The 19,148-nt window shown below is 43.4% G+C and overlaps 1 protein-coding gene across 1 annotated transcript in view; it reads right to left on the bottom strand.

Moving 5' to 3' along the window:
* The window catches only part of SLC10A7 (solute carrier family 10 member 7), a 221,261-nt gene that overhangs the window by 23,125 nt on the left and 178,988 nt on the right, over positions 1-19,148 (bottom strand). Inside the window, exons 8-10 of the mRNA XM_044300560.1 lie at positions 15,935-16,100; positions 14,044-14,095; positions 6,018-6,091 (exon numbers count right to left, since the gene is read on the bottom strand). Of these exons, the coding sequence (XP_044156495.1) occupies positions 6,018-6,091; positions 14,044-14,095; positions 15,935-16,100 (292 nt within the window). The remainder of the gene's footprint in view (positions 1-6,017; positions 6,092-14,043; positions 14,096-15,934; positions 16,101-19,148) is intronic.

The raw sequence follows: 19,148 nt of genomic DNA, 5'->3' as shown, positions 1-19,148 counted from the left end.
ATCCGTCTGCATTATATTGTTAAAAAAAATTCTAAGTGTGAAAGTAGCCTGAACGAATCCGTCCAGACTTTACATTGAAAGTCAATAGGGGACGGATCAGTTTGAAGATTGAGCCATATTGTGTCAACTTCAAACGGATCCGTCCCCATTGACTTACATTGTAAGTCTGGACGGATCCGCACGCCTCCGCATGGCCAGGCGGACACTCGAATGCTGCAAGCAGAGTTCAGGTGTCCGCCTGCTGAGCGGTGGCTGAACGCTGCCAGACTGATGCATTCTGAGCGGATCCGCGTCCACTCAGAATGCATTAGTGCTGGTCGGAAGCGTTCGGAGCCGCTTGTGAGCCCCTTCAAACGGAGCTCACAAGCGGACACCTGAACGCTAGTGTAAAAGTAGCCTAAGTTTTATCCTGCAATCCATGTACCAGTTTAGTAGCTCTTCTCTGAACTCTCTCCAACGTATCAATATCCTTCTGGAGATATGGTCTCCAGTACTGAGCACAATACTCCACTCTTTCTACTGGTAATTCCTCTCCCTATACACCCAAGCATTCTGCTAGCATTTCCTGCTGCTCTGTGACATTGTTTGCCTACCTTTAAGTCTTCTGAAATAATGATCCCTAAATCCCTTTCCTCAGATACTGAGGTTAGGACTCTCTCTCTGATTTTATATTCTGCTCTTGGGTTTTTACGCCCCAGGTACATTATCTTGCACTTATCAACATAAAATTTTAGTTGCCAGATTTTTTGACCATTCCTCTAGTTTTCCTAAATCCTTTTCCATTTGGTGTATCCCTCCAGAAACATCAACCCTGTTACAAATCTTTGTGTCATCAGCAAAAAGACACACCTTACCATCGAGGCCTTCTGCAATTTCGCTGATAAAGATATTAAACAATATGGGTCCCAGAACAGATCCCTGAGGTACCCCACTGGTAACAAGACCTTGGTCTGAATATACTCCATTGACTACAACCCTCTGTTGCCTGTCCCTCAGCCACTGCCTAATCCATTCAACAATATGGGAGTCCACGCACAAAGACTGCAATTTATTGATCAGCCTTCTATGTGGGACAGTATCAAAAGCCTTACTAAAGTCTAGATAAGCGATGTCTACTGCACCTCCTCCATCTATTATTTTAGTCACCCAATCAAAAAAATTTATAAGATTAGTTTGTCATGATCTGCCTGAAGTAAACCCATGTTGTTTTTCATCTTTCAATCCATGGGATTTTAGATGTTCCACAATCCTCTCCTTCAGTATGGTTTCCATTAATTTCCCCACTATTAATGTCAGGCTTACTGGCCTATAGTTGCCCGATTCCTCTCTACTACCTTTCTTGTGAATGGGCACAACATTTGCCATCTTCTTTTGCCAGTGATTGGTTAAATACATCTGTTAATGGTTTTGCTAGTTCGCCGCTGAGCTCTTTTAATAGCTTTGGGTGTATCCCATCAGGTCCCTGTGACTTATTTGTATTAATTTTAGACAGCTGACTTCTTCCTCTGTAAAGACACATGCATCAAAAGATTCATTAATCTTCCTTCCTGAGGTCATTTTCCTTTGTAAAAACTGAACAGAAGTATTCATTGAGGCATTCAGCTAGTTCTTTATCTTCTTCCATATACCTTCCTTTTTCCTTACTAAAAAACTTCCTTACTAGAAAACAAATGTAAGCTAAAGGTGGACACATCTGTACGCGAGCACACACTTACATGCCAGATCACAGTTTTAAGAACCACAATTTCTAATAAAACCAATTCAATACAATACCACAACACACTAGCAAAACCATTGGCAAGCTACAAGTCACAACACAACCACTTGGTGGGTACAATTAGACTTAAGGCTGTATTACACTGGCTGATATCTTGCCTGATATTTGCATAAATGCTCGTTAGCGATCATCTTGCAATGCTATATGGCCGCCGACTGCTCGATGAATGTTCATCGGGCAATTCTGATTTTTAAGCACGCTTAAAAATCAGTGCTTGCCGGCGACAGACCATGCTGTCCAACAGCGATCTGCACCGACAAACCACTAGACAGTATGGGGATGAGCGATGGCATAGTGGTCACTTCCCCTGCAGTTGAGGAAATCACTGCATGTGATAGCAGCGGCCTCCTCCGTAGGCTAGCAATCGATTGCCTGGAAGGGGAATGCTTCCCTCCCGACAATGTCTAGCAGATCTGCCTGTGTAATACAGGCTTTACACAGAAAAGACATGTCAAGGCACAAAGGCTACATTTACTAATGTGAGTGCACTTAGTATTTGGTTCAGATTGTACCAAAAAGTGGTACAATTTGGTGCCTCTAAGTTTAGAGAACGTTTCTGTGCCTAGTCTGAAAAAGAGGTGTGATTTAACAGGAAAAAGGACATGAATTCATAAGAATGGGGAGAATTCTGCACCAAAATTGCACCACAATTCTGGCATACAGTAAGAGAAAAGTGTACATCCCTGCACCAGACTTATCATCCAGCCATCTACAGAATTATTCAATCTGACCCAATATTGAGAAATAATGTTTTGTAAAAGTTGGTTCTATTGTGCCACATACTGGAAATCAGAGCAAGTCCGTCAATAGGAAAAGTAAAGACTTATCCGCTGTATTCTAATAAAATATCTGATTGGAAAAACAATAGAGCTGTTGATTATAAAAGCAGAAAAAGCACTATATATATATATATATATATATATATAAATATATATATATATATATATATATATATTTATATATATAATATTTCTCTGGCTCTGAAATACATGTGACTTAAAGAGGACCTGTCTCCTCTTCAGACATGTCTGTTTTATTAACTGCTTGCATTCCCCAAGTAATAATTCTGGAGCATCCTTTCTTATGACTCTGTGTCATTATTTCTACTAGAAGTTATGAATCAATTGTCAGCAACTTGCAGTAAAGGTACAGATGGGTGTTACCAGTTGGGGGTGTGTACCTGCACAGTCTGCCACTGGCAGCACTCATTGGACAAAGTGATATGCACCAGCTACTGGTAACACCCAGCAGTACCTTTACTGCAGACTGCTGGCAATTTATTTGTAAAATTGTAGCAGGAATGGTGCAACATAGAATCATAAGAAAGGATGCTCCAGAACTGGTATTACATGGGGAATGTAAGTGGTTACTAAAACTGAAATGTCAGGAAAGGTAACAAAGTCCTATTTAACCCTGTAAGGACCAAACATGGCCCCTGCTCGCACGTGCAGCAGGCGCCATAGCCGCCAGGTTTCTGCTATTTTAAATAGCAGAGAACCGCAGTACATGTATGCGATCAGCCATAAAGCTGATCGCATACATTTTCCCTTTCAGATGCCGTGGTCAAATGTGACCACGGCATCTGCGCAGTGCGGAAGCAGAAGTCACGCACTTCCGCTCCGGTAACAGCGCTCCCCGGGGAACCTGTTACATTGATCTAATAGGCTGAAGTCTCAAGCAGGCTTCGGTGCCTATTAGATGACTATACCAATACAGGCCACTAGGTGGCAGCATTGTATTGGTATAGTGCAAATTAAGTGTTCAATGGTGTCTATATAGACATCAATGAACACAATAGGCAATCTAATGATTGCCAGTTATTGTCACCCAAGGTGACTTTAAAAAAGAAAAGAAAAAAAAATTTGGCGCAGGTGCAGTGATGGTATGCAACCGTAAATGGTGCCATTAGAAAGAACAACTTGTTCCGCAAAAAAGCCCTTATAAGGCTATGTGAACAGAAAAATAAAGTTGGGACTATGGGAAGGCGGGGAGTGAAAAACAAAAACGTAAAAAAATGGAAAATCCCAGGGTCCTTAAGGGGTTAAAAACGGATGCCTTCTATGACAAAATTGCTTCCACTTGAGGGATGGTCAACTACTATTGTTATAGATTTAAAGGGGTTATCAGAGATAAGGCCGCCGCTTCCAGGATCACATGCCGTATATTCAGCATGTGATTACAACTTGCAGCACATGTGTGAGCCCGAATCTCTCACTACTGTTTTTTGTGCCAGTTTTTGATGCGGTTTTCAGACCCAAAGCTAGAAGTGGATCCAACAGGAAGGAGAAGTATAAAAACTTCCTTTATATTTCTCATTCCCTTCTAACCAGCTTCTGGCTTTGGCTCAAAAACTGCATCAAAGCTGCCACAAAAAGCTGCGTGAGATACTACCCTCAAAGGAGCTCCTCACTGCGGGATGCCATAAGTTTGAGGTAGGTGGGGGTCTGACAGCCGGAGGAGAGGCTCCATAGTCTCCACTTTCAAAGCTCATGTGACCATGCATATAAAGTTACTTTCCAATGAAATTACTATCATAGTTCTCTAGGGATTCCTGGAGTGGTAGCCTTTTTCATTTATTTCAATCAAGGGGTGCTAAGACTTGATGGTTGTCTCGTACTGAAAACGAGGAGCAAGTAACCCAAGTTCTCAATAAATGAGAAAGTGTACAGTAGTTGGGAGGGTGCCAGGAGAGACAGCTGTCAGCCGAACAGCTAATGAATGTGTATACGTGTATTTGTAAACATACAATGTACAGAACAGGACTGTGTAAAATACTTGCTTCTCTTATTGTCCATGATTTGCAGTCTATTTTTTTTCTATGATTTTTTAAAGATGATTAAAGCATACTTATTTCATACCAATGTGTCATATTGTCATTGTCACATACATTGTTTACAGCTATTATTTTCAAAAAGAACTAATAAAAATTAAAGGTAGAATCGGATTCCTTTAGAGCAGGCATGCTCAACCTGCGGCCCTCCAGCTGTTGCAAAACTACAACTCCCAGCATGCCCTAACAGCCTACAGGTATCAGCCTACAGCAGGGCACTGTGGGAGTTGTAGTTTTACAAACAGCTGGAGGGCCGCAGGTTGAGCATGCTTGCTTTAGAGCCCTCACTGCAAGTCACTTAGAAAGGGTTACTCCGCTTCCCACACTCACTGTACATGAACCTTTCATTCAAGGCCACAAACGAGTGACGCACATCCACACTGTCACCAGTCACTGAACTCAAGGACAAACGTACATATTTTTACGATTTCATTTTGAAAAGTACAGTGTTTAAGAAAGTGACCTAAATGATGAAATAATATCATACACATAGGCAAAACAGTTATGTAAATAAAAAGGGATGAAACAAAGATTTACAGACCTCCATTAATTTGGTTGGTGTTAAAGGGGTATTTCAGGAGTATAATATTGATGACCTATCTTAAGGATAGGTCGACAATATCAGATTGGTGGGGGTCTGACTCCCGGCACCCCTGCCGATCCGGCCTCTTCCTAGACCAATGACATCACATGGCCTATGTGCAGCTTAGTCCCATTCAATTCAATAGGCCTAGGTAGCAATACCAAGTGCTGTGCTCTGTTTGCAGTGAGGAGGCTGCAATGCTCACTGGAGCGCTGCGGCCTCTTCAAACATTTCATTAGCGGTGTGCCAGGAGTCGGACCCCTATCAATTTGATAATAATGAACGATTCTGAGGATAGGCCAAAAACATTGTACTAGTGGAAAAGCCCATTAATCTGTGCTGTGGAGAAAGGACTTGAAGTTGGACAGAACTATAATCTCAGAACTACAACATGGCACATTAATCATTTCAACTAAAATGTAAGAGTTTTCTAAAGTGAAAATAATGGCGCTAGAGACAAAAAAAAGTGTCTAAGTTCCCTGATCATAAGAAATAAGTTGGTTATTATAAAAAAACATGAATAATTACAAGGCTGCAGTTGAAGTGCAGGTTTTTCTTTGTCTGTATAGACCACTCTAGCCTTATTCAGAAGCATTGGATGGGTTTGGAGACAGGTACTCTGTGGTAGCACATCCATTTCATTAACACCTGTTTTACAGTTTAGCCTTTTGTCTGCAAACAAATTTAATCGCCCCTCTTTCAGACTACAACACCTTGTGTTTAAGCTCCCCCTTTCCCTTATTTTCAAATAGTTACAAAAAAATAAAAAAAATTAAGGGATATTTCATACATACTTCATGGCACGCTTCATTCAGGATTATACTTACCCAATGTGAGTGACTTATGGGTTGAACAAAATACTATTGCAACTGTGTCTGCTGGTGTGAAGCCAGTGTTTTTACTGCAAAGAAAAAAAACGCAATGTGAATTAGGACTCCATTTTATGTGCATAAGCTTAGAAATATAAAACCTGCTTTTACTATCACTTTCAGCAGCAATAGGATTTCCATCAGTGATATCTTCCTCTGTACTGAACATATTGCATATACAAAGCCTATATCTGTAGCTGCTACCAATCCAGAGATATGAGCAGTTAAAACAGCCCCCCTCCCCTCCCTGTCAGTCTGGAGAAGGAGGGGGAGCAGTTGCAGAGCTGACAGGCTGCAGGAGGAGAGAAAAATAGTAAAAATATTTAGAAATGTGATATTATCGTCACTGTATGGCCCCACCATGATAAAATTACGTGAACGCCATAAAAAAATTTCCAAAAAATAATGTAAAAAATGCATTTTTTTAAATCTTTCTCCTAAAAATAAAATTAAAAAGTTATACACAAGTAAATACACTACATATACCCCAAAATGGTTCCTAAAAAACCTACAACTAATCCCAATTTTTAAATATATATTTTTTTTTAATGAAAAAGTTATGACAGCAAAATGAAAAAGTTATGACAGCTAGAACAAAAAGAGGGGAAATATTATTGGTCCTTAAAGAGGACCTTTTATTTGTTTTACTTATCGGAGCTAAATACCTGTACTTGCGGGGTACCCCCCTGCTGATGCTGCCACCCATTTATTTTATTAAACATCGCCCCTATGCCCCGCTGCGCCCTCCTGAAGCTTTTGCGCTCAGTATGCTAATACTGAGCATCGGAACAGGGAGGAGGAGAAGCCAGGGTTTCTCAATGGGCGTCTCCTTCTCCCTGGCTGTGCCGCGATCCAATCACATTGGAGAGCGTCACAGCTGGGGAGAAAAAAGTTTCCACCACTCCCCACCGTGACACCACCTTTTAAATTTTTACAGTGGCCTAATCTACAGTGCAGAGCAGTACAGTGGAGAGTGGGGCTCCTGCTCTAAATGCCTGTCCCGAAGCATCTAAGTAATTTAGAGGGAGGTGGCTCCCTTTGTCTCCTATCCATGCGAATGAATGGAAAAAAAACTGCAAAAATAACAACCTTCAGTAAACAATATCAAGAGATTTATCCTTAATGTCCTAATGTATCTTTAAAGGGAACCTGTCATCAACTTTATGCTGCCCATACCAACGGCAGAATAAAGTAGAGACAGGTGAGTTGATTTCAGCAGTCTGTTGTTTACAAGTTAAAAGTAAGTGGTTGCCGAGAACCAACATCACAATCCATTGCAGACTGGGCCTGGAAAAGAGTCATGGCCACCTGAGAAGAGTCATGGTTATTCACGAATTCCTGCTCTCCCTGCCCACCTGCTGATGATTGACACCTACCATGTTTCCCCAAAATTAAGCCTTACCCCGAAAATAAGACCTAGCCCTATTTTGCAGGGTTTTGGGAGTAGGGCTCAAATATAAGCCCTACTCCAAAAATAAGCCCTAGATAAATTTTATATTTATGGAAGTGTGGGTGATTCAGCAGCTCAGGTGCGCTCACTAATGGCTCCTGAGCTGCCATGGCGGGCAGGACCTCGGCTCCGGAAATCTCCGCTCTCCTAGCTGATTGGAGGCGGGCAGGAGTTAGCACTTTGCCTTCAGTGAAGCCGCTAGCATGCGCATACATCGCGGCTGGTGGCTTCACTAAATGCAAAATTATGCCGGCAGCCGTGCTTCCATCTACCGTAAAGGAACATAGCTGGGCGGGCTGGACTGCTTCTCTACCCTGTACTGCTGCCAGCCAGCACGTTCTAACAATGAGGCAGCAGGAGGATGTCCTTCTCCTCTCTGCTGCCTGGAGCTGGAGGTGCTGATTGGTGTTGAGCGCGTCCTGCTCCCTCCCCCGCCTCCACCAATCAGCACCCTGTCATCTCTTGCGCTGGATCTCCCTGTTTTTTTGTTCAAGCATAAATGTGTGAGCCAAAATAAGCCCTACCCCGATAATAAGCCCTAACCCTTTTTCAGAGAAAAAAAAATAATATAAGTCTTATTATCGGAGAAACACTGTAGTTTTCTCTATGGGAGAGAATTGCCAATCATCAGCAGATGGGTGAGAGAGCAGTAGATTATGAATAACCAGGACTCTTCTCAGGTGGCCATGACTCTTTTCCAGGCCTGTGCTGCAATTATTGTGATGCTGGTTCTCGGCAACCACTTACTTTTAGCTCATGAGTGACACACCGCTGAAATCAGTATTTCTGTCACTAACTTATGCTGCCCTCAGTTAGGTCAGCATAAAGTTGATTACAGGTTCCCTTTAAATGCCAGAATTGCAGTTTTTTGCTTATGCCACCAAAAAAAAAACTAAATAAAAAGTGTTCAAAAAGAGTTATGTGCTCCAAAAGGATACCAATGAAAAGCAGTCCAACAAAAATGATACCCTCACACAGCTCTGTAGAAAGAAAAATGAAAAAGTAAAGGGTGGTGCGAAATGAAAAAACATTTTGTTCTTTTAAAAATGTTTTTATTTTTAATGTGCAACAGTAGTAAAAACATAAAAAAAAAAACTATATGTAGTTAGTATCGCTGTAATCAAACTGACCCAGAGAGTAAAGTTATCATGTTATTTATGACCAAAAATGAACGCCACAAAACTTGTAATGTAAAAACTCAGTAGAGTATTCCAGTACTGTTTTTCCGCATCCCACTGAAAAGAGTTAAAGGGGTTGTGCAGCAATTTATATTGATGACCTATCTTCCAGATAGGTAATCAATATCTGATCGGCGGGGGTCTGACACTTGGCACCCCCACCGATCTGCTGTTTGAAAAGGAAATGATGCTCTATGCGAGCGCCACTTCCGGGTTTTTACACTAAGCGGCGATGTAGTGTAATAACAAGTACTTGCTTCATTCACTTGTACTTGGCTTTACACTGCACCGCCAAAACTTCTGACACAAAGTGCCACCTCATCTTTAAACAGATCTATGGGGGTTGCCAGGTGTCAGACCCCCACCAATCACATATTGATGACCTATCCTAAGAGGAGGTCATCAATATAAACTGCAAAACTCCTTTAATAAAAGTTATTCAGCAAATTAGGTGTACCCCAGAATGGCACCATTAAAAACTGAAGCCTCATGCACATGACTGTAGGCGGTTCGCAATCTAGGACATATGGTGCAGAACGGGGGCACGGATCGGAACCCCCATGGAACCACTACAGAGTGCATGCATTAGGGTACTTTCACACTAGCGTTTTTCTTTTCCGGCATTCCGTCCTAGGGGCTCAATACCGGAAAAGAACGGATCAGTTTTATTCCCATGCATTCTGAATGGAGAGCAATCCGTTCAGGATGCATCAGGATGTCTTCAGTTCAGTCTTTTTGACTGATCAGGACAGAGATAAAACCGCAGCATGCTACGGTTTTATCTCCGGCCAAAAAAAGTTAACACTTGCCTGAATCCATAGGAATGTATTAGTGCCGAATCCGGCATTCAAAATACCGAAATGCCGGATGCGTGAAAAAAATAAATGCCAAATCTGTTTTTCCAGATGACACCGGAAAGACGGATCCAGCATTTCAATGCATTTGTAAGTCGGATCAGGATCCTGATCAGTCTTACAAATGCCATCAGTTGGCATACGTTTTGCTGGATCCGGCAGGCAGTACCGGCGACTGAACTGCTTGCCGGATCACTCTGCTGCAAGTGTGAAAGTAGCCTTTCTTTTTCGCGATGCGGATTACAGAACCCCTTTCAAGTGAATGGGTCCGCGTCCGCAGACGGCGGACACATGGTTAGTGCCTGTGCACTGCAAACTGCAATTTGTAGTCCGCAGCATGGGCATGGCCGGCACACGGTGTGCATGAGGCCTTATCCAGCTAAAAATGTAAGCCCTCATATGGCTATATGAAAAGTAAAAAAGTTAAAGCTCTTGGAACGCATGATGAAAAAAATGAAAAGTAAGAATGCAAAAATACACATTTGACATGGGATGAAGATAAAGGGATGCTCAATCTGGCATTTTTTGACTATGTTAGCTAAAAACACACAAATATTTCAGATAAACTCCCATAAGATTGAACAAGTATATTCTAGGCTATGTTTACACAGGGGTCATGGCTTGCCAAAGATAATGACATTGTTCCCCTCCTTTGTATGATGCATCCATATGGTGACCAATGGACTTCATTGACTTATAATGAGATCCTTCATGGGTTCCATAATAGTTTATTTTTTCTCTGACGGAAAGAATACTGCCGCATGCTGCGCTCCTGCCATCAAAAGTGTAAGAATCCCTAGTGCATATGTGAACATAGCCTCAGGCTCATATTTGATCAAGCTGTTACTTTAGACCAAAGGTTGCTTCATCCTAAAATTATATTTCATTAAGTAAAATACAGAAATACAGCATCACTGACATTTTTTTGTCATTTACATGTTTTCATTTGACAAAATGGCAAATTCAAACAGTTTCTGGACTGGACAAAAAAATATTGCCTAGCCAGGGGATGAAAAGACAACTTCAAAGTGGTGCAATATTGGACAGCATCTGTGAGCATGTCACTTTTTAGAGTCCGATTCAGACACTTGGAGGAGACCCACATTGCAGGGAAACCATGTTCAGTTTAGATGAGGTTTAGGCTATATTCACACGAACGTTGTGTTTTCCGGATCCGAAAAAACCCGGATACCGGCTCATGTGCGTTCCGCAATTTGCCGAGTGCACATGCTGCAGATATCATAGAAAATGGCTATTCTTGTCTGCCATTGCAGACAAGAATAGGACATATAATTACTGCAGATTGGGGACGCCAAAATCAAAACAAAAAAGTCTTTATTGAGTATCACTTGAAATTAAAATAGGAAAGGATATGTTAAACACACAATGATATATAAATAGTCACTGGTACAACCGTGGGGTACAGCTCTTGAGCTAAAGTGAAAACGCTCAACCAAGCTGCCCAATTCCTCAAGAGCAAAGGGCTACACAGTATGTACCAATGATCCTAGGCTCCAGCATCTACTGGGTATCATAATAAAACCCAGCTATGCTGCAGTAGCCTATCTTCAAATGGCCCAGCTGGCTACAGTATCTACTCAATGACACACTGTAACTTATCAGCGTATCCCATAGAATGCTGGCCATTCCACTCTTGCTGCTTTTTCATGCAGCTGGCGTACAGGCAAACGCCCTAGTCAGTCAGTCAAGGGTTACTGTTATTCAAGTTGGCGCTAAATGCTCATTTCAAATAATTCTAACTATGCTCTTGCTCCCCATGCCGTGGCTCGGCGCGTTTCTCATTCTAATAATTCCTCAGGAACCCTACAACAGAAGCACAGTATAAACTACCGTATTTTTCACCCTATAAGACGCCCCCCCCCCCAAAGAAGAGGGAAAATGGCAGTGCGTCTTATGGGGTGAATGCTCCCTCTGCTAACACTGATACACCGCCGTCGCAATGCTGCACAGCGCAGCCAGCGATGTATCAGTGGAGAGGGAGGAGGGACTGGCGGCCAGCATCTGGTGTTATATCGGCAGCAGAGCCCAGTGCAGTCACTGTATTCTACTACAACGGGCCCCGCTCTCTGTAGTATTTATATGTAAGGGCTCTTTCACATCTGCGTTATTGTCTTCCGGCATAGAGTTCCGTCGTCGGGGCTCTATGCCGGAAGAATACTGATCAGGATTATCCTAATGCATTCTGAATGGACAGTCCGTCCTTCAGGATGCATCAGGATGTCTTCAGTTCCGGAACGGAACGTTTTTTGGCCGCATCAAATAGCGCAGCATGCTGCGCTTTTTGCTCCGGCCAAAAATCCGGAACACTTGCCGCAAGGCCGGATCCGGAATGAATGCCCATTGAAAGGCATTGATCCGGATCCGGCCTTAAGCTAAACGTCGTTTCGGCGCATTGCCGGATGCAACGTTTAGCTTTTTCTCAATGGTTACCATGGCTGCCGGGACGCTAAAGTCCTGGCAGCCATGGTAAAGTGTAGTGGGGAGCGGGGAGCAGCATACTTACCATCCGTGCGGCTCCCGGGGCGCTCCAGAGTGACGTCAGGGCGCCCCAGGCGCATGGATGACGTGATCGCATGGATCACATGATCCATGCGCATGGGGCGCTCTGACGTCATTCTGGAGCGCCCCGGGAGCCGCGCGGACTGTAAGTATACCGCTCGCCCGCTCCCCACTACTACTATGGCAACCAGGACTTTAATAGCGTCCTGGCTGCCATAGTAACACTGAAAGCATTTTGAAGACGGATCAGTCTTCAAATGCTTTCAGTACACTTGCATTTTTCCGGATCCGGCGTGTAATTCCGGCAAGTGGAGTACACGCCGGATCCGGACAACGCAAGTGTGAAAGAGGCCTAAGGCATTAATGTAGACATTAAACTATAGCAATCCTCTGTGTACTCACTTCAAACTCCCATAGCAGGCAGGCAGGCCGGATGGCAGCGTAACTTCACTCACTACATCATGCGCCTGCTCTGCCTGCTTCATTCATAAAGTGGGAGGAGCAGGCACGTGACGTAGCAAGTTACGCTGCCTCCCGGCCTGTTTCAAGTGAGTACGCAGAGGATTGCTATAGTTTAATGCCTACATGTTACATATCAATGCTACAGTGAGAGGGGCCCGGTGTAATAGAATACAGTGACCGCATCGGGCCCCGCTGCTATTCCAACACCAGATGCTGGACCCCACCCACTGTATTGGGGGTCATTCACTCACAGGGACACTGTTACGGGGGGGGGGGGGGGGGGAGAATCGGTGTATGACACATAGAGCAAAAGATGCTATATATGTGTCATCCACAGATCCCCCTACCCTCCATAACAGTGTCACCCACAGATCCCCCATAATAGTGTCATCTACAGACCACCATTAGTTCAAAACCCACCAAAAGCACACCTTTTGGTTAAAAATATTTTTTTGTATTATTTTTCTCCTCAAAGACCTAGGTGCGTCTTATGGGCCGGTGCGTCTTGTAGGGCGAAAAATACGGTATCTAAAGATGTCAGAGCAGCATGGCGCTACCCTCCATGTGTGTAGAGGCAGCGCCTCGGCACTGGTGCGGCCGTAAAGGGCCCACGAAAACTACAGGTATTTAAACACCAAACCCCTCCCATACCAGACAAGGCCACGCCCACACAGCATCGGACGGTAGAAGAGAGATAAATAATCTGTGAGCGCTCCTCATTCCCACCGATGCTGGCTCAAAACATGGAGGATCTTAAAAGGGGACAATTCCCCCATTAAACCAGGGATCAAAAGAGCGGATTATATTGTTGGCATTATATAATTATACTGCTTTTTAAATAAGGAAGTAAAGAGGACAGACTTGTGCTGTGATTTAACACTTGTACATCAGCACTGAAAGGTACATCTTAAAAGAACAGCGCATGATGAGAACTGACTCACCATGGAAAAGGTGAGAAGACAATGTCACATATCCATAATATTTGATTGGGAATTAGATTGTATTATCAAACTTTGTTAACAGAGCACTGTCTACATCCCCAACTCACTATGATAGGGGGACGACATGTGAAAATAGACACGTGCAGGTATTGACGACAGCCAGGTGTCCAAACGATATCATAATAATCACCAATGTTTGTATGGAGAAACATTGTTATAAACTATCAGATTATATTTCAGTTTATATAATAATATATATTTAAAGGTGACACAAAAGCCTAGCGTGAGCTTAAGAATAGGACATGTTCCATTTTTTTTGCAGGGCCGCAGCACGGAGCAACGGATGCGGACAGCATCTTTCGCAGCCCCATAGAAATTAATGGGTCTGCACCAGTTCTGCAAAATTGCAGAATGGATGCGGACTCATTCATACGGTCGTGTACATGGGATACTTTGTTGTTTTACGCCTGTACTTACAAGGCGAGATGAAGATAGAGGATAAAAATAAGTAGTACATAACTAATAATAACAATGTATTTGTATCACATTTAGATGAGATGACTGTAGCATTGGACTTACCTAGTAGAAAACAGGAATGTTAAAAGCATAAAAGCCAACTGGATAAAAAATACTGAAAGAGAGAAAAACAGGTGATGCTATACATCATGTCCGCAGTACAAGGGCTGGATAGGACACAATTCACTGACACACACATAGCTTCTACGTAAACTACAGATCAGGAACCATTGTATTCTGCCGAGCTCAGCAAGTCTCCGGCTACACTGAATGCCAACGTCAGGTAGAAGCAGGTGTTACTATGAAATTAACATTACATAATATAATTAAGTAAATTAAGGCATCCATATTATCAAGTGGGCTGCTGAGAAAGAGGACTTTGGAAACTTTGCCATGGTGTTGTAAATGGAGACCATGGGGGAGATGTATCATCTTCCTGCACCACTTTTGTGGTGTAAATAAAATTAAAAAAACAAAAACTGTGCTTGCAACTTTTTAAATGTCACTTGCGACAACACATTTATCCTCATCTGTGTCCGTTTCCATGCGCAAATGAAGACAGAAATCTATGGCACCTCAGATTTCATTTCATCGCATGGGCTTCTGGATGTGCCTAATGTAGGACGAGTCTCGCGCCTGTTGGATTGATAAATTAGGTGCATTGTCTGGCAGCTCAGGAGTTTTCTATGACCAACGGAAAACACTGATCTTTGATAAATTTCCCCCAATGATTTCATTCTGGTGCATGGCCTGCTGGATGATATGCCTGTGCCTCGTCATAAATTAGGCGCGTTGTTCGACAGCCGATCACAGCTACTCAATGTTTTATGTACATTATATCTGTACATTTAAAGTTGAAGACTGTGATTGGCTGACATCCTACTTCAAGTATAGGGAGTAGTATGCCTTTCTTGTGACTTTGTAAGACTTAAATTCACACATTTTCAGGTGTGGACTGAACCATCTAATTTGTATGTACCCCTCCCCAAAATGTTACTAAATTACAGTTACCCTGTCTAAAGATCTTAAAGGGCTTGGCCGGTTTCCTATATTGGTGACTTTAGGATAGGTTACAAACATCAGATCTGGGGGGCCCAAATCCTGGCATCCCCACCAATCTGCTGTTTGAAGAGAAGGCAGAGCTCCCATGATAACACTGATAATAGATTCGAGTGCCTGTAATCAGTGAGGCCGAGTTCACATCACCGTTTAGATTTCCGTTCTTGTGATCCGTCAGAACAACAGAAAACAAAAGAACAAATACTTTATCTTGAACATCAGATATGCTTAAATTAGCATCAGTTTGCACTCAAAATAACTGATCCGTCTTTTTTTAAGCATCAGTTTGTGTTATTTTTCAACTGAAAAATGTCCTGAATGGACCTTTTCTCGAGCCAAAAATAACAGATCTCTGACGGTACTGACAAACTATGGGAGTTCCAAAAAATAGCTGGGTAAGCATACTCAGCTATTTTCAGAAATCCCATAGAAGTGAATGGAGAAAGCAGTCTCTCCTTCCACAACAGCCACGTGATAGAGGTCTCTTGTTCCTGAAGCTTGAGTGGGTTTCCCAGAAGATCAATTTAGGTCATCAATTTCAGATTGGTGGGGGGTGGACACATGGTACCCCCGAAGATCTGCTGTTAGAAGGGGCCACAGTGCTCGTGTGAGTGGTGCATCATCTTCAATATTTACAGCTTCCTCTACCATTCAAGTGAATGGGACCAACAGCTGTTATGACACTACACGAAGAGGAAGCACAACTCACCAAATCGCCGCAGCCCCTTAAAATTGAATGACACTCCACCGATCTGATATTGATGACCTATTCTGAGAATAGGTCATCAATATCATGAAACCAGACAACCTCTACAATCATTTTTTACTCTTTCTAAGCTAAACTTTGACAGACATGGAAAGAAAAACGTGAAAGTCAATTTCAGAGTGCACTTACTGATAAATACAATAACGACCAGACTGAAGGTGTCCAGATCAATATTTGGGTTGGAAAATGTATCACAAAACGTTGTATAGATGATCATGAGAAGGACACAGCTGCTAATGGCACCAAATGGAGGCTTCTTCCTCTCCAACCAGTCCTTGATGTACCTCCGCACAATCTGGAAGAAAGGAGCCAACAGGTTGTCTCTTTCGGAGCTTGCAGTACAAGGAAACGCAAAGTGAACTTGACAGCAGAAAGACATAAAGAGGAGTGAATAATTCCAGTGACTGCCACAGTGGATTTCAAAAGCTTCCCAGCCGCTACAGTCTTATTCTGGGGAATTTGACAATTTTAGTGCAACTTCCACTGGGCACCTATAATGAGAGTATATTTTCAAATGAATCAAATCTATCCTTAATTATGTCAAGTGTTCTTTGCTGGCTGTCACCGAGACAAGCCCATTAAGACTCCCTGATGTTTATCTCCTCTGCTGATACTAATGGATGTGTGTAATTATCACAATCCCTCTTGCATCAACAGACAATTCTGAGTGCAACTTCAGGAATCTTAAAATTGTGACATCTTCAGGAATATCATGACGGTAGATAATCGAAAGTGATCCATGGAACACGTTAATATTTAAAATGCCAGGAATGCGCCAGAAGTTTTTAATTAAATTATAACTTATGCTTGAAAAGCAAAAGTGTATGTGTTGGGGGAGTTTAAATAATTTAAAGTCTGAATATCTAGAGTTTTCATGAATCTAAAGATAAATGCCATTTGATTTCTTTTATTTCCCCAAAAAAATGAATGCAGGAGAAAGAATTAATCATCACCTGAGTAATTAATTAGGGGGTGGCGGGATGTAATGACTTTAAAAAGCTAAAATGGAACATTATAATCTGTGAATTGTTTATGGGAGAGCGTATGAACTGTGAAATGAAACCGCTCTAAATCTAAGGTTATGCCAAAATCTGAAAATTACACAGAATTAAAGGGCTTACGCTTGACGGCTTTTAGCAACCCCCTCTCCCTTCATGGGCAAACCTACAAAGGGAAGCATACATACCTGCGCTGCTGGGGTCCATGGATGTAAACTTCCAATTTGCTGGATGTATCATGACAAGGGGTGACGCAAGAGGAGCAGGGGTGACAGTCAGAGATTGGCTGCAGCAGCGTGAAACTGGAAGGTTACATCCAGGGACCCGAGAGGAGCAGCCAAGGCAGGAGAGTGCAGATGCTGGGAGCCAGCATCGGGAAGCAGGTAAAGCTACTTTCACACTAGTGTTTCTGTTTTCCGGTATTAAGATCCATCATAGGGTCTCAATATCGGAATAAAACGCTTCAGTTTTGTCCCCATTCATTGTCAATGGGGACAAACCTAACTGAACCGAATGCTCCAAAATGCATTCCGTTCTCATACCGGAGAGCAAACCGCAGCATGACGGATCCGTCATGACCTCAATGCAAGTCAATGGGGACAGATCCGTTTTCTCTGACACAAATGAAAACGGATCAGTCCCCCATTGACTTTCACTTGAGTTCATGACGGATCAGTCTTGGGTATGTTAAAGATAATACAACCGGTCCCATGTTTCTCCTCTCAACTGACGCCAACAAAGCGTTTGACAGAGGAGACTGGTCCTTTATGTACGAAACACTGGAGCATTTGGGATTGGGGGAGGCAATGATGGCCCGCATCCAGAACTTATACGCGAATCCTACAGGGGTGTCCCCTATCTCCCCTGATATTTGTACTCTGTCTGGAACCGCTACTAGGCCACATAAGAGCTAATCACGACATAACGGGGTTGCAGACTCGGGGAACTTCACATAAAGTAGCCTCATATGCGGATGACCTTCTATTCTTCCTCATCTTCAAGTTTGATAGTTGCATATCACTACCAAATTTCTTGAAAGAACTCAAGCATTACTCGCAACTATCAAACTTCAAGATAAACTTTCAAAAATCGGAAGCATTAAAGGAAACCTGTCACCATGATTTTGCGCATAGAGCTGGGGACATGGGCTGCTAGATGGCCACTAGCGCATCTGCAGTACCCAGATCCCATAGCTCTCTGCGCTGTTAGGCCCCATGCACACGGCCGTGTGCGGGCCGTGGAACCGCGGCCTGGATCCCTCCTGAGAGCAGGAGCGCACGGCGTCACTGGTTGCTATGACGCCGTGTGCTCCCTGCTGCCGCCGCAATACAGTAATACACTGGTATGATCTATACCAGTGTATTACTGTACTGTGCCGGCAGCAGGAGCGCACGGCGTCATAGCAACCAGTGACGCCGTGCGCTCCTGCTCTCAGGAGGGATCCAGGCCGCGGTTCCACGGCCCGCACACGGCCGTGTAACACGGCCGTGTGCATGGGGCCTTATTGTGTTAAAAAAACGTTTTGATTGATATGCAAATTACCTCATATGAGTCCTGTAGCCGGAGAGGAGTCAAGCGGAAAGGAGCCCAGCACCGCCCCGCGTCCTCCGAATCTCCTCCTTGCTGGCTGACGTCACAGAGCTGGAGCGCCGAAATCTCGCGATGCGCGAGCTAGCGCATGCGTAGTTCGTTCCCTGTGCTGATGCCAGTACAGGGAATGAACATGATGCAGACACTGCTCATGCGCTAGCTCGCGCATCGCGAGATTTCGGCGCTCCAGCTCTGTGACGTCAGCCAGCAAGGAGGAGATTCGGAGGACGCGGGGCGGTGCTGGGCTCCTTTCCGCTTGACTCATCTCCGGCTACAGGACTCATATCAGGTAATTTGCATATCAATCAAAACTTTTTTTAACACAATAAAAGCGCAGAGAGCTATGGGGACTGGTTATTGCGGATGTGATAGCGGCCATCTAGCAGCCCATATCCCCAGCTCTATGCGCAAAATCATGGTGACAGGTTCCCTTTAAACATTACGCTCCCCTCGAAATTGGCCGCGGAGATGGCGGATAAATTCCCATTTAAATGGACGAGATCCTCACTTAAATATTTGGGTATACATTTAACCTCAAACCTATCCGATCTTTATCCAGATAATTACCCCCCTCTTCTACGGGCAATAAAAGCGGACGTAGACCGCTGGCACAAGGGCACATTCACCTGGTTCGGACGAATGTCCATTTTTAAAATTAATATCCTACCTAGAATACTTTATTTCTTACAAGCTCTGCCCATACACATCCCCAGATTATTTTTTCATACTTTATCTACCCTTACACGCTTCATAGC

Source organism: Bufo gargarizans, chromosome 1 (assembly GCF_014858855.1).
Source record: "Bufo gargarizans isolate SCDJY-AF-19 chromosome 1, ASM1485885v1, whole genome shotgun sequence".
Classification (NCBI taxonomy): Eukaryota; Metazoa; Chordata; class Amphibia; order Anura; family Bufonidae; genus Bufo; species Bufo gargarizans.
Note: the sequence above shows the minus strand (reverse complement) of the source record. Positions and strands in the feature narration are given on the sequence as shown.